Below are 27,781 nucleotides of genomic sequence, written 5' to 3' on the forward strand. Positions count from 1 at the left end.
TGATAGTGTATCCGAGAATAATTCAGATTTACAGTTAGATGATTTTCTGTTTAAGACGTGTCATGACGTACATGACAATGTCTGTCGGGTCCGCTGTTCTAACATCTAAATTCCAATTTCACTGTTTCAACTAAAGCACTCTTCTGTCCTTTTTTATCACAGTGGATATCCAATTTCACAGAAAGAGTCGAATACTTGTTTGTCGATCGCTTATTTACTCTATTTTAGTCGAAATAATATTTTAATAAGTATTTTGTAGCAAAACTAATGTACCAGACACTAGGGTAGGGCCGCCTGCCTAGGGTAGGATATTAATTAATTATGTTCGAGTTTTTTACTCACATTGACAAAAAATTAACAATACCATTTTTTTTCACATTTTTAATTAAATTATTTTCACCAGTAACGTTATGTAAGATTTTGTTTCCTTCCCAATGGTCAGTAATTTATTTCTGAGTATCTCAATCACCAATATAGTATCTGTTGCAGATTATTTGTCCACCTTTTTATTTTTGCCCCAGCCCAGCACCTTTCTTATTGCGTTAAAGAATATGGACTTCATTTCAAAGGTTCCAATTCAATCAACTTCTCAAGTAATTTATTATAGCGTTATTTTATCGTCTCTGTTGAATTCTTTCCTTCATTGTGAGATAACCTTATGGATATCGTTTTCAAAAGAGGGTACAATCATAGTCCCCCCCCCCTTAAACATAAAAATCTTATTCTTATGACAAATGACAAACAAAATTTAAGCAGACAACTGCCTGACGTTTTTCTTAAAGCAATTTTATTCACGTGATGATCTCTCAAGATTTCTTCACTTATAAAACATTATTTTATCACAACTTGGTTAATAAATTAACTAATCATATTATATTTATTAACTGCACAATCACCTCCTCAATTTACCTCCAACTAGGAATTTGGTCCTTCGGAGAGGAGTGCGCAGAAATTGATTTTCAATATGTATTCAATTCGCATGAATTAATTCAAACAAACACAGCTCGTCGATTAGCCAAAGACGTAACAATTGTCATTTGCACAGGGTAAAGAGATTCGAGTAAGTTAGTGCAATTTTGACAGTCGACATTTACTGGATATTGGAGCTACCACCTTTTCGCAAAGCGTGTTAGGACGAGGAAACCTGCCATTATTAGTACTTTATTATATTGAATTTATTTTATTAACTAACGCTTGCCAACGATAAGCACACTGAGATATTGGTATACAAAAATAAAATACATATAACAAACGCGAAGAGAAAGAAATACATCTATTCATAAATTATAAAACTAGAGGAATTTATTACAAAGTATGAGGAGAGGAACTATGTATAGATAGATCTAGATCGTTTATCAGCACGCTGAATCTGGATATTGGTGAGGTTTGAGGAGGAGGAGAAATGAGGAGGGACAATTGGTATGATGGGATGCCTAGGGTATCTAGATGAAACGGGCCTTTTATAACTTATTTAATTTTCTCTCTCTTCTGTGTATGTAACACATATTCCAGCTACACCTATGATTCCCACTGATAAATTTATTTATTTATAAAACGGAATAAAACGCCTAAAGAGAACTAAACATTTTAGTTAAAATACCAGGTGTAAAGAAAATAATTGCATATCTCGGACATAGAAACATAGTGACAAAACATTATAGAACACTAAGACTCTTAATGAACGTAACCTAAGTTTATGTTATTTATTAGTATTGTAGAAGATTAAGTCCACATAATATTACTTATTAGCCATAATTATTAGGAAAAAAAACAAATTTATTCCGACCGCTAAAGATCCTACTACTACAACCTTACCCACCGGGGCCTGGTAGCCGGTATGGTGGCCGGAGTAAGAGCAGAACCTTGTTTATCCCCCACAGTATTTGATTGATATCAAAAATTCAGAAAATTTTCAATAAAATATATTTCAACCTTAATTATAGCAAGAGTTATTTAACTATCAAAGTTATATTCTAATGTCCTCACTTATCAGCAATAAAATATACAAGTTTAATAGCGCAATCAAACATTTATTAACCCTTATGTGCTATAAAGTTTTAAGTTATTTCAATTTGCAAATTTAAAAGTGTTGCTAAGTTTTTATTACAAATACATTTACTATCACATAAGCACGTAGCAGTGTTAGACTAGAGGTTACGATCGTGCGTTTGAACGCTGGCTGTGTAGTAATTGTATGTACGTACTTTGAGTTCCGTTATCGTACGCGCAAGTGGTAAGGAGAACCCTGCCTTAGAAAAAAATCGATGACTCACACACGGTGCATGGTTATAAATGTGCCTATTATATCGCATTCATACTAGATTATATGGATGACAAGGAATCGATTAAATGCGTCCGCCCTATGCCCTGACGAGATGCATTGAAGGGCTGAAACGAAAGCTTTTTAAATAAGTAAAAGAAAACAATAGCTTCAATTTGATATATAATTGATAAATGTTTGTTATAAACGTATAAATGTATCGAAATCATACCTGTTTACAACTGGCTGCGAAGAGGTGCAGCCAGTTGCGCAACGGCAACGTGATTTTTAAAAATATTTATGCAAATTGCCGTGATGTAGACGATATTTTATTTAAAAAACTAGTCAAGGATATTTTTTCCCAAAAATCAAATAAAATACCGGCGGCCAAATTTTGATAGGCAACTTGGTAGGTATATTCTCCTAATTTAAATTATAAATAAAAATTTGGTTTTTAGCAAATAACAGATAGACGCACTGATCCTGCAGCCATATCTCGTACAGCAGCCATATCGTATACAGCTGCAAATACAGCACTACGATCAATAGAGAGTATTGGTAAAGTGCGGTATTGCTTATGAAATGAGGTTATTCGCAAAAATAAAAAAGCAAGTTAAAGTGGGTAGTCATTGAACGACCGACAAGTTGACGCTTGAACAATGAAACCTCTTCGAATGCAATCATGCATCATAAATCTGAAGGCAAGAAATCCATTCATACACTATCAGATGTTGCGGTAGTTGTTAGCAGTTTTATCTTTCGACTGATCTGCATATTAAGGAATTTTTGAGGTTGTAGACTAAAAGATTCACATCTCATCCCAATCTAAATTATTATGTACGATTACTCAATGGAGGTGTGCCAGCACTCACTTGAAAATGTAAATATGATCAAAGAAAATTAAATCCATTTAAGTTTCTTGACCTGTCAGATAAGGCGCGTTAATGAATACATATATATAAAGTTTAGTCACTAAGTCCGAAAGTGACGACATTTGATGAAAAATATTGATTCCTCTTTTAATAATTTCTTTTATTTATCAGTTAGGTATTGCGTCTCTATAATGCACAGCCTGCTGATCCACTACAATTAGACATGTGTCCCTAAATGCAGGACTATGCGCAGGCCTGACTCAAGTTACAAGATGATTGTATATTAATCTACTTACTTGTTTTCTGTCACATATATATTGTTTATCTATGTAATATTTTTTTCGCTTTCTGTATTGTCTAAGTGTTTTGTTTTACAATAACAAAAAATTACATTTTTGTATGAAAAAAGGGGCAAATAGGCAGGAAGGCTCATCGATTCATGGATTCGAGAATAGTTAAGATTATTTACAATTGGATGTTTTTTTGTTTCTTTTTTGAAGCGTGGCCAATGGCCGACGTCTCTCTGCTAGTTTGATAACATATAAAACATTACCACTTTTTCATTTTCCTTTATATTTGTATAACTTAAAGAACATATTACATATTAAATTAATAACATAGGGTATGTACGCATTTTATTTGAAAACTTTAAAAAAGTCATCAAATTCAATGAGTTCTGCTTTTGACAGAGTAATTAGTCACAACGTTAGATTAATCAAGTTTGTCCCAAAGTTGATGTGGTTTCAACGTAAACTAATTTTGAGCTGACAACTGCAGTATTCTGTGTTTCATAGTAAAGCAAGGTATACAAATATGTTCATTTCTCACTTTAGTTCGTTTTTGTATAAAACTACTGCCATTGGTTATAGATTTAAAAACTTTATTTATTTATTTACACTTCGTTGCACTATAATATAAAAAATGAACATAATTGGGCAACTGGCGGGCTTATCGCTTACGGGCGATCTCTTCCAGGCAACCACTGTGAGTAAAGAAAAAATCAAAATGTATTAAATTACATAGTGCGTAGTGCAAAAATACATGTTATACACATTTATTAAGACAAAACTAAACAAGAACAAAAGAAAACAAACTAAACTAAAAAGATGATACATTAAAAATAGAAAGTAAAAAAAAATAAAATGTACGGAAGGACCAAAATAAAATAGCAGGGATGCTACAAATTTTTAGGTCTTGGCTTCAAACTTCTGTTTCTGCTTCGTCATCATTTGATTTTCTGATATTCAAAGGATCTGTGTTTGACTAATGGCATCGACTATTTGGGTTTAAAACATAATCACACATCTCTGCTCAAATGTGGTTAGGCACCGTGGCCGAACCTGGATATTTTTTTACACAGGACACAGCGTAATCAGAGTTCAGGTTTTACTGTATAAGATTAAATAAAAAAAATCCTATCTAACCAAACCAAAGAACCAAACTTTCCCTTGGTAACTTTCCGTGGTAACTAAGCGTACACTTATGTTAGTTTTTTACCTCTCCTCGATCTTCATTTTACACTGTGTTATCACTAGATTTTGTTATTTGTATCGAATTATTTTTATTCTTTGTGGAATGTTTCATTGTCAAACAAATGAATAGGTAAAAACAAAATTACAAAAAAGGGTTACCGTATTAGATGAAATAAAAATTGCCGAAAATAGGGTTTTTGTTCTTGACAGATCAATTAGCTTTTTCGGCGTCGCTTGATTAATTATCCTAAAATGCGCTGTCAGTAAGCGATAAGGTTACCTCACTGACGTTGGATATAAAGTTTGTAACAAAACATACATATTGATATAGTATGTTTTAAATTATTATAACACATAGAATTTACAATATTTTTAACCTACTTTAATAGGTAAAAAATAGAAAATTAGTACAGATTTAGAAAGTTTGTTCCCTGAGGCGGTGTACCTTTTAAGCTGACAGCTATCTCTCGCTGTATTGCGATACTTATTTGTTCTATGTTTTAGTTTACATTTTTACAATAACATAATGTTTAAAATACTGTAAGACAGTAGTGCGACAAGCATATAGTGTCAATTCCCAAGTTACCTCAAACGGCAAAAGTAACAAATGCAATCTAATACCAAGACACGAAAATTAGCGCCCCTGGATTATATTATTAGTCCTTTACTCCCCTTGATCCATTACGCCTCGAATCTTACACTCCCGATTAGGACAATCAAATAACAGAATATTTCAAAGAGCATCGCTCTCGGCAGCTCAATTAGTCACTTCGATGCTTGATTAATTGGATTTGTCTCAACGTGACGGCAATAACTTGACAAACGTAGACTATCTTTGTTTGAATGTAACCCTAGGTTACTAAATAACGCTTTACTAACGCTTTGTTGAAAACAAAAAAAAGAATATTATCCGACATTCATTTGTTTTTCTCATAAAAATAATAAAAACTATATCTCTTAATTCATCAGTGGCGCGAATTAGTTACTTGAAATCTCTTCAAGTAACTTATGATTTCTTAGCCCGTCTTGCGTCCCCCTGGCTTAAGAAATAGTTTTTGGACATTCCACTCCTAAAGTAGATTAATAAGGGATTGGTTAAGTAGAAAACCTCCATAAGTGGCAGTTCAGAAGTATGAATACCATGTACTATAGACGTGTTCACAACGTCTCTTTAACTTAACGTCTGGTATCTGTGTTACCTTCTGTTCCTACCAATTATAATTTGTTGTAAAACAAATGAAAGTATAATATTATAATATATTTTAAAGTTGAAGCTTCTTACAATTAAGTTTTGTGTAACAACTTACAATAACATTATTTACACATTTTTTCTTAACTTAACAGATTTATTTTTAGCGGTACTAATAACGTCACACATAAGAGAAAAAAATGTGTGGCCTAGATAGGTGCTGACGACGTGCACTGAAATAATTCTTATAATTTATTAAATAATAAACAAGTTTACATCGAAACATTAATATATTGAAGAATATATTGAGATTGAAAATGCCGTTGATCGCTTCAAGGGTTTATTTTGAAATATTAACGAGGAATTTATTTACACCAAAAACCGGAAATTACGCACACAAATGCAATAATTACACACACACAAATTTCACTAATTACTAGCACTTCACACAGTACTGATCACTTGTCTTCAGTATTCGCACTTTATCTCTTCGGTGTTTATCTCTTGAAATTGCATTTGAAAGTGTACTAATTGGTCGCGTTCCGGCTTGCTTATACATCCCTGGGTAATCTTGAACGATCTTTGAGAACTCTCTAGGCAGAAGTGCTACTGAGTAGCGGTTGCACAGTTCTAGAACGTACGTAGTCTTTATCTCTTTCGCACAATGCTCCGTCCTTGTCGTACGGCTCTCTAGAGTGCTCAGTCTAGCCTCGAGAAGATTCCGAGAGGAAACCTTCTGGCGTATCATTTCGTCCTTGTCCCACAACTAGAAAATACGGTCTAAAATATTCCTTCATTAAAGGGGTTTAACTAGGCCTGAAAACGGGTTTTCTGAAAGCTGTACCTCTCTCAACTCAACTACGCCTGTTCTGTTTCAGCATACTGAAAAGTAGGGTAAAATTATGCAAATTACAAATTTCTAATATGTGATTGACCCTCTCCTGAAACGAAATCTACAATACATTTAAACATTTATGATACAAATATATAGAACGTTTTAATTACAACAGACGCAAGCAAAGTATAATCACAATATCTAAAAATAAACACTCAATCGTTAGTACAGTACTTCGTTGTGACGTATTTTGAGTACACGGGTAGCCTTATAACTGTTCATAACTTCTCATTTTCATTAGAGATTTAAGATTAAATCGAGTTTTGGTTGAATTAGTTTCCGATTCTGATGTATGTCATTTTGTCTTGACAGATGACATGACACGTCATAATATTATAACGTATGGTCGTCTTAAAATAATCTACAGAAGATCCAGACATCAATAATGAAAACTTATGAAATCATTTGAACGAGGTCAGTTATTCTATTTTCGGTTTAATCGATCGTTGAACCTAAGCCTATTGCACTGAATAACTGTCATATGCCTGAAAAATTATACTTTCTATTGTTTCAATAAAATATATTCGTTTTGTCACGCGAACGTAAATCGTGTTCAACTATCCATATGTGGCGTTCTCCATGATTTTCAATATGTTAGGTAGTGTCAAGTGAGTTGGAAATATTAATTCGTAGTCGTCATTATGGAATTGAAAATAATTGCATTGTTATTTACGCAATAATATATCAAATTAGTTAGTTTACTGTGGACTTAATATGGCCTACACGAGTATATTTAAACCTTTTCGTTCGTGTACTTCAATCATGATCAGTAAGGAACTGCCTCATTAAAAACAGTGGCACTACAGCAGTGGACTTAGATTTCTGTATGTGTTTTAATCATATTTTTAAATACAAGTAATTGATCCGCCCATTGTACGTGACACATACAATTCGATTGGTATACCAGGATTTATCCGCATCATATCGTCGTCTGTCGTTCCACAACTGAGCGTTTTCTAAGGCAGTTTTTGCAACGCACCACCACTATGTGGATCCAGCTACCCACTGAGGATTTTTCCGAGTCAATTCAACTTAAAGTCCATCAAGAAAAGGTACAAATTTTTAAAAAGCAACGCACTTGCGAGCCTTCTGGCAATTTGAGTGTCCATGGGCCCGCCGCTGCATCACTATCACTTAACATTAAGGGAGCCAGGAGGGGCAAGAGCCCGTTTGCCTTCTATTACATAAAAAAAGGGTTTTCGAATCTACGACCACAGGGATGAAAGTCGCGCGCTGAACTGCCTCCTAAAACAAACAATTATTAAAGTTTATGTAAATTGTATTTTGTCTTCTTCAATACAAAACATTATATTTAAAGTTAACACATAGGTTAACTAAAATAAATACCGCAAAGTTATATATACATATAAAATATTGTATGATTATTTATTTATAAGACTTGATAACACTCGACTACACTGTTTAAATTAAATATCTACTGTGCAACTTTTAAGCAAAAACCATTAAAAGCACGTTTATAGAGATCATTGTTCAAGATTTAAAGCGGTCAAATCAAGCGTTAACAACATCCATATTTTAAATCCTTCCCGGGATTTGGGCGTTTCCGACTGACGTCTCTATCAATTACAGTAAAATCTGTCTTCAAACTTTTGTTTTCACATTATTAATATATTTGTACTTTGTACTTAGAATCAAATAACAGGAAAAAATATTCAAGTTTATTTCATAATTAATAACTCGTATCATAAGTTTTTAATGAATTAAGTGTAGATAATACTTGCTTTAGACCTGGAGCAACAAATGCAGATGACTGTAGACCGTGGCGGCCTACAGGACATGCTAATAAAGACCGACAGACCGTGCCTGGAACGGTTCTGCGAAAAAATTATTAAATATTTAAAGGAGGCAAACAAAACCGAAAGAGCGGGTCTCGCGAGGAATTGCGCCCCGGTTCGCCCATGAATATCGTAAATAAAAATATTACCGATGCAGCCGGGGCGTATTTCGCGATGCCTATCATTCGCGAACTAGTAGAATTAATTAAATGTAAATTGTTTTTATTTTTGGAAAAAATGTGGTATAAAAAGTCCCTGGACAATATGGCAGGGGAGTAGAGGGTTATAAATTAACAACAAAAATAACAAAAAAAAAACTTGCTTTATACCTTTGAGGTAAGATATTTTTTTTTACAATTCAGAAACTACGTCGTAGTGATAATAGTTATATTAACTCTACGTTGTGGAAACATTTAACTTTGAACGGTCCACTGAGCTTTGCAGAGACAGGGTTGTGATTTTAGTTTTTTTTCTTGTAACGTAATATCGCAGAACACGTCTTTGTAATTCATATTTAAATTACTATACAAACTGAGGTTTAGTTTTTCGTTTAAATACTCAAATTTAACGGCTAAAGATACCACAACTTATTAAATTATGATTTAATAATGTGATATATGTACATAATTAAGCTCTTAAAAGAATTAGGGATATATCAACTTATTTGGGAAGAAATTAGTAAAAAAAAACTTTTTTGTTAACAAACAACTGATTTTTTTTTAATGTAGAAAAAATATAATTATATGTACGTAATGTCATTTTATTAAAATTTTCATGTAAAATAAATAAAATCTATTTTTATTTTATACATAATATTTTAATCACACATGCAATTATTATTAAATACTTACTAAAAACGACCAATGACGGTTTTACGAACGTTTACTGGCGATTTGAGCAAATATTATATTTAGGAGTCCTTTCGATGTCGTTATAATAGATTTTGACTGTATAATCTTTATTGTTAACAGTTGGGGACTCTTAACCGCCGTGGCACATGGTAAATGTTGGTATCCACAAATTTATATATTTTAAGTTGGCTCAGTGACGCTTAACTTAAAAAATAGCCATACGAAAGATTAATTGAAAGAATTCCAAACATAGAAATTCTAAACTTAAGAGACAGCCCTATAATAAGCTGTTTAAGCATTATTTGGTCTCAATCCAACTCGGCGAATGTTTACTCAATTCACTTCCACGTGATGCATTTCCAATTACGATTTTCCCCATACGTATTGTTTTGAAAACTTCCTCGTGTTAGACTAAAAAGTTTTTATTTGAAGTATTAATTAGCATGGTGAAAGCGGCTTTATTGGCACAAAAGTTAAATGTTTTAGAGCTTAGATTTCGAAACACAAATTCATAAAAATTTCATTTATAATAACGCAAATTTTTATATAAATAATTCGATTATATAAGTCTTATTCCAAATAACTTTACGTACTAACCTATTAACGTTTCAACAAACAACTCAAAAGTAAAAAAAAACGTTTACGTTGTGTCATCATAAAAAAATCTATTCAATTTGACAAGAAGATTGAATGATATTTTATTAAAAAAATGAATATATATATGTTCAGTGACATACTATGAATTTAATTGATATTATTATCGATCTAGCATGTTACAGCTACAGTCTACAACTTTGTGTGTGTGTTTTATAATCTATCCCTAAAATAAATTTGACTTCCAAAGGAAAGCAAACAAAACATAATACATCTTAAAATAATTGCTACACAATCATCTCAAATAGAATTAATTGTAATTGCCTTCAAGACTTGCTTGTTTCTCATATGATATCACGCATCTCGGATGTACAACGATAAATATTTAAGCCTTGACTTGCTTAAGCTATCGTGGAATATGGTTAAAAATAATATTAAGAATATCAATGGCGCAAAATCACCTGCATCATGAGCATACCCCATATACAAAGCTTCACGTCAATTTTACACCATCACACAACACAGCCAAATTAGGTAGTACTTAGTTAAATGTATTGAATTATTTTTATCGTCTTTTTTCCTTTTTGTAAAAAAAAAATATAATTTCAATTAGATGTGGCATTAAGAGGACTTTGTTAACTATTGCTTTCCTTTTTTCGTTTTCCATTACATTTCGTTCTTAGACATTTATTATTCCTTTGGGTCTTTGTTCTCGAAGCTAAGGTTGTAATTATTAGTATGCCCTTAAAACCAATATATTGTAAAAATGTTATATTTGACTTTTGTACTATCCTTTTTTAACTGTGTGGTTAATTAATATATTCAAATATTTCTGTTCAATATATTTTCAATATATTTATTATCATGAACTGTCTATCATATAATTTTCATTACAAGTAAAAAAATCACAGAAGACCAGACCTAAAAGGTTGTAGCACTACCGGTTTTTAAAAGTAAAATTCACAGACTTTAAAAATTCGCGTATATGTGTATTTTCGCGTGTTTTTCAAAGTCTATATTCAAACTGCATACTCTAATATGACAACTGACAGTTGACAGATCTAACTTGAAGTTTCGCTTTATTATCTATTGTCTAGAATTCAGTTACATTTCGTACTGTACAGACGGTAAGCAATGTGTATAACGTTAGTTTATTGAATAATTTAGTTACGGAGATACATTAAGAATTTAGTGCACTTAATTAAGACAGATGCTATCCTGGACAATCCCCTTAACGTCTAATTGAAAGACAGTGACGTATTACATCAAGCAATAAAGGTTGAACCTTGGCTAAGTTCAGACCAGGTGAGATACGCCTTGACAATTCGTTGGGTTCGTATCTTAAGAAATAATAATAATTTATATACTAATATTGTTTTTCATAAGATAGTAGGATATGAGACAGATCTATTTAATGATTAATCTTCTGCCGAGAAAAAGGGATTCTCTTTATTTTTATCTTTAGCTTCTGTTCTGGGAACTACTGCAAGCTCAGTAATGATATTAAATACTGTTTATATACCACTTATTTTTTTATTTGCAGTTTAAATTATACCTGTTTGTTATAGTCATATATATACTTTATTTTCTGGGACTATATTCCATGGTATGCCGAACCTGATGTTACAGTCTGCAAAATTGTTTCATTATTACTTTTTAAGTAAAAGGTCGTATCCGTTCGCACACACCGGACAGTCAAGCAGCAACCACTAAATATTACAAAATATACAACATATACATTCTACACGTTTAAGATTACTGCAAATACCTGAACTGGGCATGCCATAATGTACAAAACCTTCAACGAACACTGTTACTAAAATAAATTATTTGGTTTACATTAATTAGCCATTTCAATATTAATAATTACGCAAATTAAGTCATGGGGCTTTGTGGTATTGAATATAGAGCGGAAACCTTCAACGTGTCATGGCTAAAGCATAAATTACAAATAAATGATAATGCACACACGAAAGTTCTTCAGAAGAACTACCAAACAACCAGATAGATCAATTTAGATTTTAATATTCTACTCAGCTCCCGTCCTTTGCCTTTTGTTAAATCTCGCCGGCACCCGTTCAACTTTATTGTCACCTATTTTCCACATTGGACCGGAATTTTAATAGAATCGGTAATAAGAACTCAATTTGCCCTTTTTGTTATTGAAAAGCATTTCCAATAGAAAAGCGAAAACGTATTTACAATGTAATTGGACGTGACGTTGTTAAGCGTCGTTTGGACGGTTATGTTAAGGTATTATAATGATTGTTGGTAATGAAAATATGTAGCGACTAATGATTTATCATTATTTTTAAAGATAATGTATTAAGAATTAATTCATAAAAGTTCTGTCAAGTAATTTCCTCTGTTAGAGACTATAGACGGAAAACGTTGTCCGCGTTTGAAGAAGAGAAAAGTGAAGTTTTATTAAGACAATGAATAGTGTCACAAATTAATGGAAATGATGGCAAATTCCCATGAATTAGTCGTGTCGATTATTAGAAGTTTTTGCAACCAATATGTATCGCTCTCAAAGCAAATCAAAAATTTCAAAATAAGCGGTTTTTCTATGATAGCCTACGAACTTTTATTCCACTGATTACCGCTGAGTATAAAAATAAAAAAAACATAATAAAATAAAACATTTGTTATTTATTTCATTATGTATAAAACCTTTTTTGAGTAAATATTTAGTTATTTTTAGTAATAGACAGGACTGATCTGTTTTTTTATTAATATTAGAACTTCCGTCAGTATTTTACAGATTTTTAAACGCTTTGTTATCTCCTGCAACGTTGCGTTGAATTTCGAAAAGCTGTTTTCATAAATTTATACAAAACTGGGGAAAAATTTAAATACGTGATACAATAAGAACTCGACCTCCATCTTGACCGTTATAAGTGGTTCATGAATAAAAATCTCTTACCTTGACTTATTTGGAAAATTTCTAAAGTAAACTATGTGATTTACATGAATTCTTATTTACATAACATTCAATACCAATAAAAAGCGAGAAACTTGAAAGTGGCATAAAAGCTAAGATTTAATGTCAGCGACATTCGTGAATATTCTCGATTGTTTGTGAGTGGTGTCGGTGATTGTTGGTGAGTGGTGTCAGTGATTATTTTTGATTCTTAATGAGTAGTGTCGGTGATTGTTCTAGATTGTTGGTGAGTGGTGTCAGTGATTGTTCTTGATTGTTGGTGAGTGGTGTCAGTGATTGTTCTTGATTGTTGGTGAGTGGTGTCAGTGATTGTTCTAGATTGTTGGTGAGTGGTGTCAGTGATTGTTCTTGATTGTTGGTGAGTGGTGTCAGTGATTGTTCTTGATTGTTAGTGAGTGGTGTCAGTGATTGTTCTTGATTGTTAGTGAGTGGTGTCAGTGATTGTTCTTGATTCTTAATGAGTAGTGTCGGTGATTGTTCTAGATTGTTGGTGAGTGGTGTCAGTGATTGTTCTTAATTGTTGGTGAGTGGTGTCTGTGATTGTTCTTGATTGTTGGTGACGGCAATTGCAGCACTAATTTTCAATGGCATATATTTTTAGAAATATCCTTGCTACAAGTAATTGTATTTTCGTTCACGTTATTAAAATATCCTTGGACTGAGAATTGATTTCACTTAGTACATAGTTTATGACCCCTTTACAATAGTGTCAACTCATTTGTCTCGAGTAGCCTTTAAATAAATTAAAACCTTTTTAAAGCTCAGGGATTCAAAATTACATAAAAGATTTTTTAAAGCTAAAGCTTTTGTTTCTTAGAAGATAGAAACTTGTCCATATTATTTTACCTCTGCCCTTGTTGCTCAAGATTTATGTGGCTATCAACTTTGAAACATTCAAATTTGATTGAGATAGACAACCTTAAACGTGCACTTTATATGCATTTATACAACGAAGTCGACAAAGGTTTAGTTGCGTGCAATTCCAGGTCTTGTTACATTGTGGTAAGGTATATTTTAGCATTATGAAAAGCACTAATGGAGGTGTAACTTGCGAGAAGTTTAGTAACCTTGTTCTGAGAATAATGATGTTGAATATATACAAATTTTACTAATTAGCTCGAAAGTTTACATCATCTCTGTTTCTAATGAACTGTAATAATTGTTTAATGTGTAAAAGTAATTCTGGGAATAATTTCATAGCACTCGCTCGAACGTAGCATAGAATATTGCTATGTAAATATTAGGTCTTTACATATAGAATTGGCAATTTTGATGGAGGAACAAAAAAGTAGATTTTTATAATAATGTATTTATCAAAGTATGTATCATTGTTGTCCACGCACTTTTGCCGTCTTATGGGTAGTTCATTGAGCCCTTTACTAAAATAACAATTCAGACGGGAGTCAATAAAAACTTAGAAGGCGGCTTCGACTGCCCCATCATAGTCCATCCAAATTTAGAAAATAATTGCTATCTGTTGGCGCAAGATCCGGTGAATATGGGCGATGTCTTAGACATTTCAATTGAAGCTCCCCGTCATCGTGAAGTTGTCGTGAAGCAGCAGTGGCCTAGAGTGATTGATGCCTATTCAATCATGGTTTGCAGTTGCTGACAATAGACGTCTGCCGTAATCGTCTGGCCACCAAGTAACTCTTTCGGAGTCAATTTTCGGTTGGGGCACGATTTGGCTAGTTCGGCTCCGTTCAGCAATTGCGATGAGCGCAATTAAATTCAATTTCATCACAGGTTATTCAATTTATATGTATTCGATTTATAATCCCTTCAATGTTGTGCCGGTTGAGTAATGTAACGCAGTAGTCGGCGCGCGTTTGTCGATTTCTTTCTTTCAAGCTTTTTCACCCTCCCGATTTGCTTCAAGCGGAATAATACAGTTTTATCACTAACACCGCAGCCTGCAGCTGACTCAGCCGTAGTTTACGATGGATCAGCTTCCAGAATAACCTTCAATTCTTCGTTATCAACTTCTTTATTATTTTTTAGCTATTGTTATTTAAAAAATATTGAGAAATAAATAAAGTAAATAAACAGTACAATGAAGTTTCCACAAATAAATAGAGAATTCCATTTTAGTTTAGATTGTATTAGCAGAGCCAGATTCAGAGGTCTAGGGGCCTTGGGGTAACAAAGAAGTTGAGGTCCCATGTTATTTTCCAAATAAAATGATCAACTTTCGAGTGAAACCAAGTAGATTCTTTTAGTATTTAACAAACATACAAATATAAATACAGATCAAAGAATTCTGTTAATATTATATTTAAGAACAATATAATCATTGAATGAAAACACTTTTTTTACCGGATTGAAGCTATGCATTATTATAAACTAATATGTAAAAGCTATGTTAACAAAAGACAAGACAATATAATCATGTTTGTATAAAGGTGACGCAAAAAAAAGTTGTTTACTAGTGTTTACTAGTCGGAACTTAAAACTTTTTTTCCGTAGTCTCTAGGAAAGCTCCGGGCTGTAGCCCCGGTTGCCGTTCCCTAAATCCGGCCCTGTGTATTAGGGTTTTCATAATACAGCTGAGACGTCTTATGAAAATCTCGGACTGCATTTGAACTGTATAAAATCCCTAGACGATATTGTTCATGTTATAATAAAACAGACGATTTAGCTTCATATTCTTAAGCAATTCGTGAAAAAAAAAATACGAATTTAATAGAATAAACATAATAGAGTTAATGATAGACAGTGTTTTTTATATAATGTTGATAACAGATTGTCTAGTGACAAAATGTTTTTGTGTTATAAATAACTCCCGATTTTAATGTTGTTTTTTGCACTACGCTACGGATACGCCTAAGAAATTGCATACCAACAATACACCTTGATCGCTATTACAATTTATAAGAGTATATACTATTTTACCACCATATTTTTCCATACTATTTTTGTCAGTACTTAAACCAATGCCATATCTGGGGCTTAAGTGGTGGACTACATTTTTTATGTTTATATTGATTCACTAAGGCGATGAAAACACGGTTTGTATTTGTTGCTTTTGTGGGTGTTTAATACATTCTTAGACGAAGAGGAAAACGTCATGTATTCGAACGAAAAATCTTGAAACGGGAATAGTGAGACATGTGCATGTGTCATAGACAATAATAATGCACCTGTTTCTGTGGTAAATTTCTTTATAAAGACGCCATTGTTTTGTTGATATCTATTTAATACGATCAAATATTTTATTACTAAATAAAGTATTATCATAAAATCCTTAAGAGCTTTTAATAAAATCCAAGTTCGTCTTAATGCATAACAAAATTGTCTTAATAGAATCTTAAGAACCTCCGGCTTGAGTAATGGTTACTTTTTCATTAGAGTCTCTTTTTCCAGAGAGATTAACTGTAATTAATAATTCCTAATATATTTAGCTCTTCATTAAAATGTCAAAGTAACAATGTTTTTGGATTTCCCGTAACACGCAGCTTAAGTTAATCTCTTATAATCACATACGCTTGTGATTTTGTACAGATATAAAGAAAATCAAACCATATGAATCCAAAAAAATAACCATTCAGTTGATAATTTACTATGCTTAGATTTATTTTTGCCACTATTTTCATTACCTATAAATATTGAATTATAATTTTTCATATCAGTTGAGTATCCTGATTGCAATATTTGTTTAGTTAAACTGGCACGCTCACTTTATAGTTGAAATTTATACGTTTTAAATCAATTTTATTTAAGCTAATCTCCCGTCTACTATAGCGTGTAATTGGGAATCAGGAGTAGTGTTGTGTTTGTACTGAAAGTTGTTTGAGATCACTGAGCAGTACCTTTTCTTGAAGACCCCTAAGCATGGGTTATTTTGTTTTATTCGTCTAGTCCATGGAAGGCTGATCCCATATTAATCTATTGCATAGAAAAAATAGTACAAAGCAGACACATTTGAGGCCAAGATTGTAGCGTAACCTGTTTTTTGTTATATAACAACAGGATCTACCATAATATTTGTTTTGAAAGGATGTGGAAGCAAACGAGACGCCCAAAAAGTTCAGTAGTCGCAGCCCATGGACAAGCACTTTAGTGGGTGCATTATCGCCCTTTGAAAATGACCTATTTTAACACTAATATTGAAGAAAACAAAAAATAATGTCGTAATAAAACACGATAAAACGAGTTCGCCGCTGGGTACGGAAGAACATTTGAAGAGCTCTCATTATAAGAGGCTTTGCGCCTTATGATGCGTCATTAATATGCTGTTACTGCTTTTGAGCGGACACGGAAGTTTTCTGAATGCCACCCTCGAGAATTACAAAGAGGAGACCACGTACTAATGAATTATGGGTGTAACTTTTGTCTGCTTACCTTGAACGGGTAGCGTGGGAAATAAGATAGATACCAATCAAACAAGAAACAAGAAAGAAAACATATCAATATAAATGTTACCGTGAATTATAATACTATAAATACCTACCGTTAGATTATAAACTATCTCACTATACTAATATACATAGATAGATCAAAATTATCTGAAAATCGTGTGGATATTATTTTTCGATAGGATTAGAAAACCTGTACAATTATGAAACGGTGTTCGTTTTTTTTAAGTCAATTACAATCAATACAAATTTATGAGCTGAATATAAACATAATTGTTCAATAGTCTAGGATATCCAGGTCCAGTTCAAACAATTTGTATGACTCAAAACTTAGCGATTAAAAAGAGTGGCGGAAAGTTTCTTGCCAGTTCTTCTTGCCCGCTCTACGCTCTCTCTCGACTTGCGAATTGGTAGTAAATATAAATTTTGAAATTAATTTAACTTCTTTTCTGACGTTCATAACTGTACTTGTTTACCTATATGAATAAAGTTATTTTGAGTTTGAGAGTTTATCGCGAGATATATAAAGTTTTCATAATAAATAAATAAATAATAACATGTTACTAGGCGAAAACATACTTCATATTTAAATTAGGTATATAATCTTCATTAAGCACTGCATATATTTTGTACTGATTCCGATATTGTTGCTAAGAGTTGCAATGATTTTCATAAATTCGTTTGCATCCTATATAAATTATCAGAATCGATACTATTACTCGTGTTAGAACCACCACAGTAAGTCTCAGCTATTGAGTATATATTATTAATATGGAGATAGGAAGAGCAGTGGTCTAGCTTCAACGACTCTCATGTTTGAGGTCGTGCATTCGAATCACGTCTGTGTACCAATGGAGTTAAGTTCAATTAGCCACCTACTGTGAAGGCAAATATCGTTAAGAAACCGATGTCTCAATCTCAAAATTCGATAACTTGTGTCAGTGTCATAAATTTGATTACGTCTATAAAAATAAATATTATCTTAATTTGTAACCTGTAGTCAAATACGTTTATATCATACTCAGGTTATTTACATAAACGTATGTGACACAAAATGAGAAATAAGGAATTCACACAATTTCATCATATCACAGCAATTTTTACTGTCTTTTCTGAAGGTTCATATAGAATTCATAGAACCATAAGTAACGTTAGCCTCTATCGAGCCCAAGAGAATTACTGAAATAATACGAACATTCTGAAATACATCCATTGCATAAAAATAATTATTTTCAGGAGACTTCTGGATCAGGTCTATTCAAGAAAAGAGCGTACCAATTTTTAAAAGGCTGACAACTCAACGCCCTCTGGCATTGAGACTGAGCGGTGGTATCACTTAACATCAGTGTCAACCTTCCCATTTGTAAAAATTCTTTTGTTCTGTAAAATAAAATAAAAACTCCCTTAAATGCCAGCAACGTGCTTACGGTTATTCCAGGTGTCCATGAGCGGTGTAAACGACGCGCATGCTCGTTCGCCTTGAGTGTTATGAATGAAGCCTCAAAAAGTTAAGAATTACGTTTAAAAAAAAACAATGGCGCTACAACGTTTTTAGGTCTTGGCCTCAGATTTCTGTATCTGTTTCATGATCATTTATTAATCGAATAGGCAAGTAGGTGTTCAGCCTCCTGTAGCTGACACACGCCGTCGACTTGTTTGGTCTACGGCATACCGGTTTCCTCACGATGTTTACCTTCACCGTTTGAGCTAATGTTAAATGCGCACATAGAAAGAAAATCTATTGGTGCACAGCCGGGGATCGATCCTACGACCTCAGGGATGAGAGTCGCATGCTGAAGCCACTAGGCCAACACTGCTCCATGAGTGACGTTTAATATGCGTTATATTGAAATTAAAATATAATTTACTAAAAATACATAACCAAACTAAATTATTATTCATACATCAAAAAGCTATGAAACTGTACGGAGTTTATAATCAATATGTATTACTTGGAAAGTACATGAGAAGAATTCTATATTTTTTCATACAATTGTATTCCCTGTTATTCATGTTCTATTAAATATAAAGAAATATAGAACTTAAAACAAATACTAAACTTTGAAACCTTTGTAAAATAAACTAGTTCAAATAACGTGTGTATTCGGCCTTTATTTAGGCAGAAATATTCCCATATGTAACCATTACTATTTGCACTGTCGCTTTTGACGTGCAGTGTTGTGTAACATGTTTATCATTTCACTGTGTCAATATTTTACACGAACGAGCTTTGCTCACTTAAAGTAAATATCATATAACCCTTTTATATAATTGTCGTCCTGTCCCTGTTTTGCATGGGTGGTAATTGTTTTTTTTTTTTTTAATATTTTCAAAATAAAAATATCTTTACTAATTTGCTAACGGTGGCTACATTTTTCGTCAAATTATTTTTATCGTTTTAATTTTTATTTAGCGCTATATTGACTTATTTATAAAGAAACGTGAATAAAACAGGCATATAATGTAGTATAGAACATGATTTCACCACTGAAATATATTTATTTATTACTTTGTACACAAGAATACTTTTGTATTCTAATAATACATAGAAACAAAACACGGTTAAGTGCGATGGCCGTATATAAATTGATGATGATACCGGATATAAGTTTCTTGCGTTTAATAAAAGGAGGAGGATTATTTATTGCTATTTTTTTTCAGAAGCGACATGGCATGAGGGACAGCGCGTGCGCGACATGCGGCGAGCGCCGCTCGCGCACTCTGCCACCGCCGCTCTTGTGCTCTCCTTTCTTCTTCCTTTAGCATACGCTGGTAAGAAACTCCTTTTGCGAGACACTTTTGCTATACTCTTTATAGTTTTATTTAAATGTGTTGGCCTTGAGGCCAGAGCGTGGAACTCTCAACCATAAGGTTCGAACCCCAGTTGTGTGCTTGTACGGTCAAGTAAAAATATCGTGAAAACCCCGACATGCCTTACATGTTGACGGCGAGTGTCAGGCATAGAAGTCTCCTATTTTACATCACTATTAAGAAGAAAAAATATCACGCAACTGTCGTTTTAAAATGTGTTAGGGAATATGTATTCACTATAAAAATAATTTAATTATATCGTCTTGTCTTTTTATCAATATATTTTTTTAATATGATCAGATTTCCCTTCCTTATTTGTATATTCTAAAACCGTAAATATTTCAAAATAAAACGATCGAATGTCAAATTCAAATTTAGAATGTTGTAAAGGTTTCTTTTTGTTCAAAGTGGCTAGTACCATGTTCTGACAATAACATATTTGAACTCACTTATTGGATTATATTTTCTACTGTTATGTTATACTAAAGTAATCCAATAAAAAAACTTCAAGTTAAATATAAGCTAGGATGTTTATTTCCCTAAATGTTATTCATACACTACTAATATTATCATATGACACGAGTACAGTAAATATTCATTTCGACCCTTGTCCATCAAAGTAAGTAAGGTAAAGACGTTTTATATAATGAAAGGGATACGTAACAATGCCGTGTTTTATCAATAGAAAGTGAAAATCTAATTTCTTTTCGGAATGAGGTGATTGAATAATGTCTATTTTTGCGTACTAGAATTGTTCCTCATACAGTTCAATTTTCAAGAAACTTATCGCTGAAAGATTTCAACCGGTATGTCCTATTTTGGGAGCAAAAGCTAAAGAGTTTTGCGTATTACAACAATAAAAAATATCGTACCTTTTGTATTATAACTAATGCGTTTTTCATGAAAGTTATTTTATATAGACAACTAATAAATACAAAATAAGAACTATAGCTTACAGCAAAGGACGTGTAACACAACTACAAATAATACCCTCTTTTTGTATCCGAAATCTGTAAGGTGAAAATGGCTTTTACGCCTTCCACTCGACAGTACGAGGTTATGTGGAACTAAGCTTAATCTTGATAAATCGTTCACCTAGCACATCCAGTGGATACTGGGTTCACAACCGCAGCCTTAGCGGCCTTGTCTGTGGCCACACCATTAATGTTAAATTATTACCATATATTTATTGTATAAATGATCTTAATATAAAGGAAGTTGTTGTGGTGGAAATATAAACTGTACACAGTTTTTCTATCCATCAGGACGTCGAACATATTTAAATCATTAACATATATACTAAGGCCAGTGACATATAAACTATAACATAATAACAATCAAACCATTAAAACTGCACATAAAACGTCATTAACCAATTGAAACATTGACGCGCCTTAGAAACCTATTCTTGTCGAGAATTCTCATTCGAATACGTATTAATTAATATGTATTAAATGACGATAATTTCTAATTAGCATAATTTTTGTTATGTGTAATTTATAATTGTTTGGTTTATGTAATATTTTTTTAAATATAAATGTAATATTGTTTCTTGTTATATTAGTAAGAAGTGTAGATGGTAGCCAGTTTAATAAATTTGGAATAACGTAGTCTAATGTTTTTACCCCAATTTATAACAATTAAAAAACTTGTATAATAACAATTTAAAATTAAGAACTTTTGTCCATGTCCAAGCTACAAAGATAGAAGGAACGAAGAAGGCATCAAATAGACACTTCTGCCTTATGTCTTTATCCTTCCTAGTAACATAATTGTTTAGCTTATCCAAAACACAAATGCCACATAGAGTCAAAAAATTAGACACCATTAAGAAGATTTAGAACCTAGCATGAAACGAGATTTTTTTCTTTTACTTTGCTTCCCTATCTAGTTGCACCGGGCTTCCGATCTAAGGCTCTCTAAGGCGTCCTGCTGGTCTTTTTTAACATGTCAATCTTGAAGAATGTAATGACGCCTACTCACCAACAAAAATTATATGCAGAAGTCAAGGCAAACATCCACTTGACCCATTCCAAAAAAAAAAAACAGAAACCAAACCAAAAAATAATGTTTTTACTCATACTCTTAATTTTGCGGTTTTCATTTGGTTTATATTTTTTATGTAAACGACGAACTATTTTTAAATAGTCCAGTTAAAGCTTATTAACCTGTTAATAAATACTATTTGATATTATATATATAAGGGATACAATTGTTCACACTTGTGGTATTCAATACAGAAATCATATCGTATTGATTCCATACAGTACAAAGCTGCATTGTGTCAAATGCTTTTAACGTTGAATCGCTACGGGCTGTTAATAGTTTATTTATGAAGTTGTAGCTTCCATTCAGAACTATACAACATCATACATTTTTTCTTAGACTTTAATTTTCACATTGTTTACGCTCGTAACAACCCTGACTTTTAACTTGATGAAACAAAAATAAATAATATAACGTTTTAGTACTGAATGAAGCCAGTTAAGGCTTCTTTTTTACGCCTCTATTCTTTTAATGAATTATAATGTTAAATTGCCACGTTCTGTGGATACCTAATCAATACAGTATCGCATTACTGCGAGGAAATGCTGCCAGTGTTAAAGGTACACTGCCACAGGGACTAAACTTTTTGAATTTGTTTTGATTTTCTTTTTAATATTTTTTAATTATTACTTTGTGGGTTAAGAAAATTTTAAATATTTTAATTGTATTATATGTCTTATAAAAATTAGCCTATATCCATACAGTTCGACCTTCTTTTACAGCGTTAATTCTCTATGGTGCATTCTCCTGAATCTTTATCATATAATTAGTATTAATGATAACCAAAAATACCTTACATATGTACCCTTTTTTAAATACAAAAATATACCAGCTATTAACCACGGAAAGCACGTAGCCCGTAGACACGTGACGCCTAGACACGTGATTCGTCATACAAACGTTATGGTTCTACATTTTCACCAACTTTGTTTCTTTGTTTTGTAAATAATTGACACCGACAATACGTGTACGTTTAAAGAACTCTTGGGAATCCTTTGTTTATTATTACTTATTATTAGTTTTATAATTTATATGCCGTCTATGTCAAATATATTTTCCATAACAAGGCCGCACATTCCAAAATGAAATGCTGCTGTAAAGTTATTGACAAATTTGGCAGGTGCTTAGTTTACACCTGAATTGGATTATAGGATTAAGAATTCGATTTTGATTTATCTATTTTAATACACATGACATTGGCTGTCACCTGGATTTATTGTTTATCCATTTATAAGCAGAATATAAAATATACGATGATATATTGTCATTTTATGAGCGCGCCGCGCGTTTAACGAACATTTATGTACTTATTCAAAATTGTTAATCTTTGTAAACATTCTTTTTTGGAGCTTTTGTATCCTAAATGTATACGACAATTAAATGTTCGGTAAGAAAATGTTTTAAATAATCAATGGTACAACCTTCTAGGTCTGGGCCTCAGTTTTTTGTATCTATTTCATGTGTGATTCCTTCCTTTCCTTGTCAATTCCTTTGTGAATTGATTCAGCCTTCTGTGCCTGACACACACCGTCGAATTTTTGGGTCTAAGGCAAGCCGGTTTCCTCAAGATGTTTTCCTTCATCGTTCGAGCTAATGTTAAATGCGCACATAGAAAGAAAATCCATTGGTGCACAGCCGAAGATCGAACCTACGACCTCAGGGATGAGAGTCGTACGCTGAAGCCACTAGACCAACACTGCTCTAGAAAATGTTTTACAGTGATAAATAATGATGTTGCTGTTCGTTATCTGTTAAGTAAAAGATAAGTTAAGGAAGTATAAGAGACACGGAAGATGTTGTGGTTATTGTCGAGGTTCATTTTTCTGAGTCACGCTTAAGACAGAGGCAGTTGTTCCAGCGTGGTGATCGAAAATCAGTACAAGAACGATAGTAAAGATTTCCAAATTAATTTTAAAAAACCAGTGGCGCTACAAACTTTTTAGGTATTGAGATGTCTGTATCTGTTACATGATCAGTCCATCTAATAGACAAGTAGGTAGGTTATCAGACTCCTGTGCCTGACACACGCCTGATTTTTTGGCAATCCGGCAAAATTTTGTAGGGCAATCCGGTTTTCTCATGATGTTTTGCACATAGAATGAAAGCCCATTGGTGAACAGCAGGGTAACGAACCAACGACCTCAGTGATGAGAGTCACACAATGAAGCCATTGGCCAACACTGTTGCTTCATAAAATACATCTATTATATAAAAATGTATATCAATAAAATAAATAATAATTCCAATATCACTCATTCAAGCGTAAACCTATACTAGTTAACTTTAGTTAGTATTTTACAGATATTTTTAGTAATATCTATTATATTGATTCCCTGCTAATAATATACGAGTTAAGGTGTGTTATGAATACAACAACAGTTTAAGCAAATGTCCTTTTAATTAGCAACGGGTGTTAGGTTATATTTTACTAGTTGAAGATATATAGAATTAGATCTATCCTTAGACTTAAAAGTTATATTCTTAAAAGACCGGCAAGTTCGAGCCCTCTGGCATTGAGAGTATTCATGGGCGGCAGTATCACTTAACATCAGGAGAGCCTACTGCCCATTTTCCCCCCTGTTTAAAAAAAGAAAGAAGATATAGAGAATATAGAAGAAGGCAAAGACTGTTAGATTTAGCTGCACTAATGCATAAGTTTATATTAAAATTCTTTTAATTGCTAGATAATATATGGACTCAATTTTTATGTAATGTTAAATGAAAAAAATTGCAAAAACGTTATATTCATTCCTTATAACCACTATTTACCAATTTTAGATATTTAGGTAGATAGCCTACGTACAATACCGGGCTATGTCAAAAGTTTCCATTTTTAGAAATGTAAACGAAACGGAACGGTACATTTGTATTAAATATTAACGATTTTGTGGAAGGTTTCAAGGGGTTTTCATATAAAAGTATTTACTTATTTATATGTAAACTAGGATTGTATTGATTTTGGTATTTTGTGTATCTTGGAAATGTGACCTATTTTATACGTAAAAACTATCAAATCGAGTTTCATGCCACCAAAATCAATATTAATTACCTCTGACATTAAGAGAGACCATAGGCAGCGAATATCACTTAATATCAGGTGAGCGTGATTTCCCTCTAATCTATAGAAAAGAATTACGTAGCCTTCAATCACTTTTTTACATGTCATTTTATCCCATAAAATATTTATTTATCACATCGGCATTATAAATAAATAATAACTAGACAAAAGTACAGTAGACTACATACTGTCAAGTAGAAAAAATAAATTTACTAATATTGAAGTGATATGTAATCTTAATTTAAAAAAAAGAAAAATGCTCAAAACAGAAAGAGTTGGAGCCAATTGGAGGAGGCCTATACGCAATAAGAGGTCCTTGAAAAAAATAGAAAATATATATATCACACACACATATATATATTGTGTGTGTTTATTTTGTAAATTTTCAATGAATAAATGAGGCTTAATTAAAAAATTAATTAAACTAGACAAAAAACTATCTCTCTTATATGTATTTATACATACTACTGATAAATAAAAATTACGAATATGTAGAACTAAAGTATACGAAATTTATATAAATGTTGAATTTTCAGGTTCGATGGGCCCAGGTGTTCCCGAGAATATAACAGTCACCTTCCTGAATCCGACAACAGTGAGAGTATCATGGTCTACTACTGCTGAGCTGGTGGAAAAATATGACGTTACATACAAGCCCTCTGACGCTAGGTAAGATTCCGTAATAATTATTGTTTTAAACCAGCTGAAATAACATTATCTGTCTTTCTATTTCACGTAAAAACGCTATTTGACAGAAAGAGACGAATGTATTTATGTGTTTAATTGTATATAACGACTGATGAAATATTGTCTTTGATTTATGATGTAAAGTTCTGGAGTTTTATTTGAAAATGATTGCATATTATTGTTACAAATGTTATGTCCAGCGGGAATTTTAGTATTCGGGCTTGAGTATATGTTTATTTAAGAAATGAGTTTTATCAGTATCAATCTTGTATGTATCATCACCTTACCCAGGACGCGGGAAGAACTGTCACAGTATACTAAGTAAAGTAATTGGGTACGTCTAAAACGTGAACAAAATATCAAATTTCCAAATTATTCCGACTAACAATTTAGGACGTTAAATTTTATGATTACTTGGTAACTCTATTTTTAATTTACTCTTAAAGCCTGTGAGCTTATTCGTAATAAATAAGAAAGAAACAATATTTATAATAAGTCGTATTTACGAACACAAATCCGATTGGATTCTGATGAAAAACATTGAATTTCACCTAAAGAATACTCCACGATATTATTACTTGTAAAGATTACAAAGACGCGTCTGATTACTTATTCATGGAACTTGATCAAATCCACTTACATAGCTTTATGATTGTGACATATTTGTATTATTTCATTTTAGAAAATTTAAATTGAAAATAATTAGTGTAAACTGGGATAAGTTAATATAGTAAAGACTCAATACTGATGAATCCATAATAGATTTATTAAATTCTTCTTTACCTAAACATATAAAAAACAGGTTTTATAAATTATTAGGGCGGGCGGCCTTATTGCTACCAAGCAACAACCCTACTAGGAAATAAAAAGAAAAATATGTACTGAGGCTAAAGTGCTAGAACTGCTCGACTATATTAACAACAAATAAATATAATCACGATTGTTAAACAGAGCAAATTTTCTAACTATCCGAAACTTTTTTTACACTTTAAAGGTCATAGGATCGGCGGGTTTAACCAAATATAACTATTAAACATTTCGGTTTTTTATATAATTTAGTTGTCTATACTAGAAAAAATCAATGGCGCTACAACCGTCTTTAGGTCTGGCCCTCAAATTTCTGTATCTGTTTCATGATCATTGGTAATGTAATTGGCAAGTAGATCTTCTGTGCCTGACACACGCCGTTGACTTTTTACGAAGTATTCCTTCACCGTTCGAGTGAATGTTAAATGCGCACATAGAAAGTCCATTGGTGTACTATTGGGCATCGAACCTACAACCTCAGGTATGGGAGTCGCACGCTGAAGCCACTAGGCCAGCTCTGCTCTGTATATACTACTAAATAACATTAATATTAAGGTTTTTTTTTATACAGGGCGTCCCAAGACGGACGCCCTATATAGGACTGTGTATAGGACATCAAGGTAAAGTATTTTAAATATCGTATATACTATATTTTGCTGAAATAAGACTTTATTTTATTTAGATAAGTAAGTATTACAACATTTAATGACTTGTCTCTGGGAATCGAACCGACTCAAATGTGAAAAAAAAAAAACAATCGATAGAACGGATAAAATATAATAATTCTTCTTAAGCAACACAATATTTTAAAAGAAAGGAACAACGTAAAATGATTGAGTCATAATTTAAGAAAATTATCAAACTGTTTATTGTCCCAACATATTATTATTGATTTATAGCCGACGACGACATTTAAAATAACTATATTATCATTCCTTAGCAACACAATATCTTAAAAGAAAGGAACAACGTAAAATGATTGAGTCATATTTTAAGAAAATTCTCAAACTGTTTATTGTCCCAACATATTATTGTTGATTTATAGCCGACGACGACATTTAAAATAACTATATTATCATTCCATAGCAATACAATATCTTAAAAGAAAGGAACAACGTAAAATGATTGAGACATATTTTAATAA

At 32.4% G+C, this 27,781-nt stretch overlaps 1 protein-coding gene across 1 annotated transcript in view; it reads left to right on the forward strand.

Moving 5' to 3' along the window:
• LOC123709569 overlaps nt 1–27,781 on the forward strand; it is a 99,939-nt gene that overhangs the window by 21,528 nt on the left and 50,630 nt on the right. The window contains exons 2-3 of the mRNA XM_045660980.1: nt 19,890–20,000; nt 25,680–25,812. Coding sequence (XP_045516936.1) covers nt 19,925–20,000; nt 25,680–25,812 — 209 coding nt within the window. The 5' untranslated portion in view covers nt 19,890–19,924. The remainder of the gene's footprint in view (nt 1–19,889; nt 20,001–25,679; nt 25,813–27,781) is intronic.

This window comes from Pieris brassicae, chromosome 5 (assembly GCF_905147105.1).
Source record: "Pieris brassicae chromosome 5, ilPieBrab1.1, whole genome shotgun sequence".
NCBI classification, from domain to species: domain Eukaryota; kingdom Metazoa; phylum Arthropoda; class Insecta; order Lepidoptera; family Pieridae; genus Pieris; species Pieris brassicae.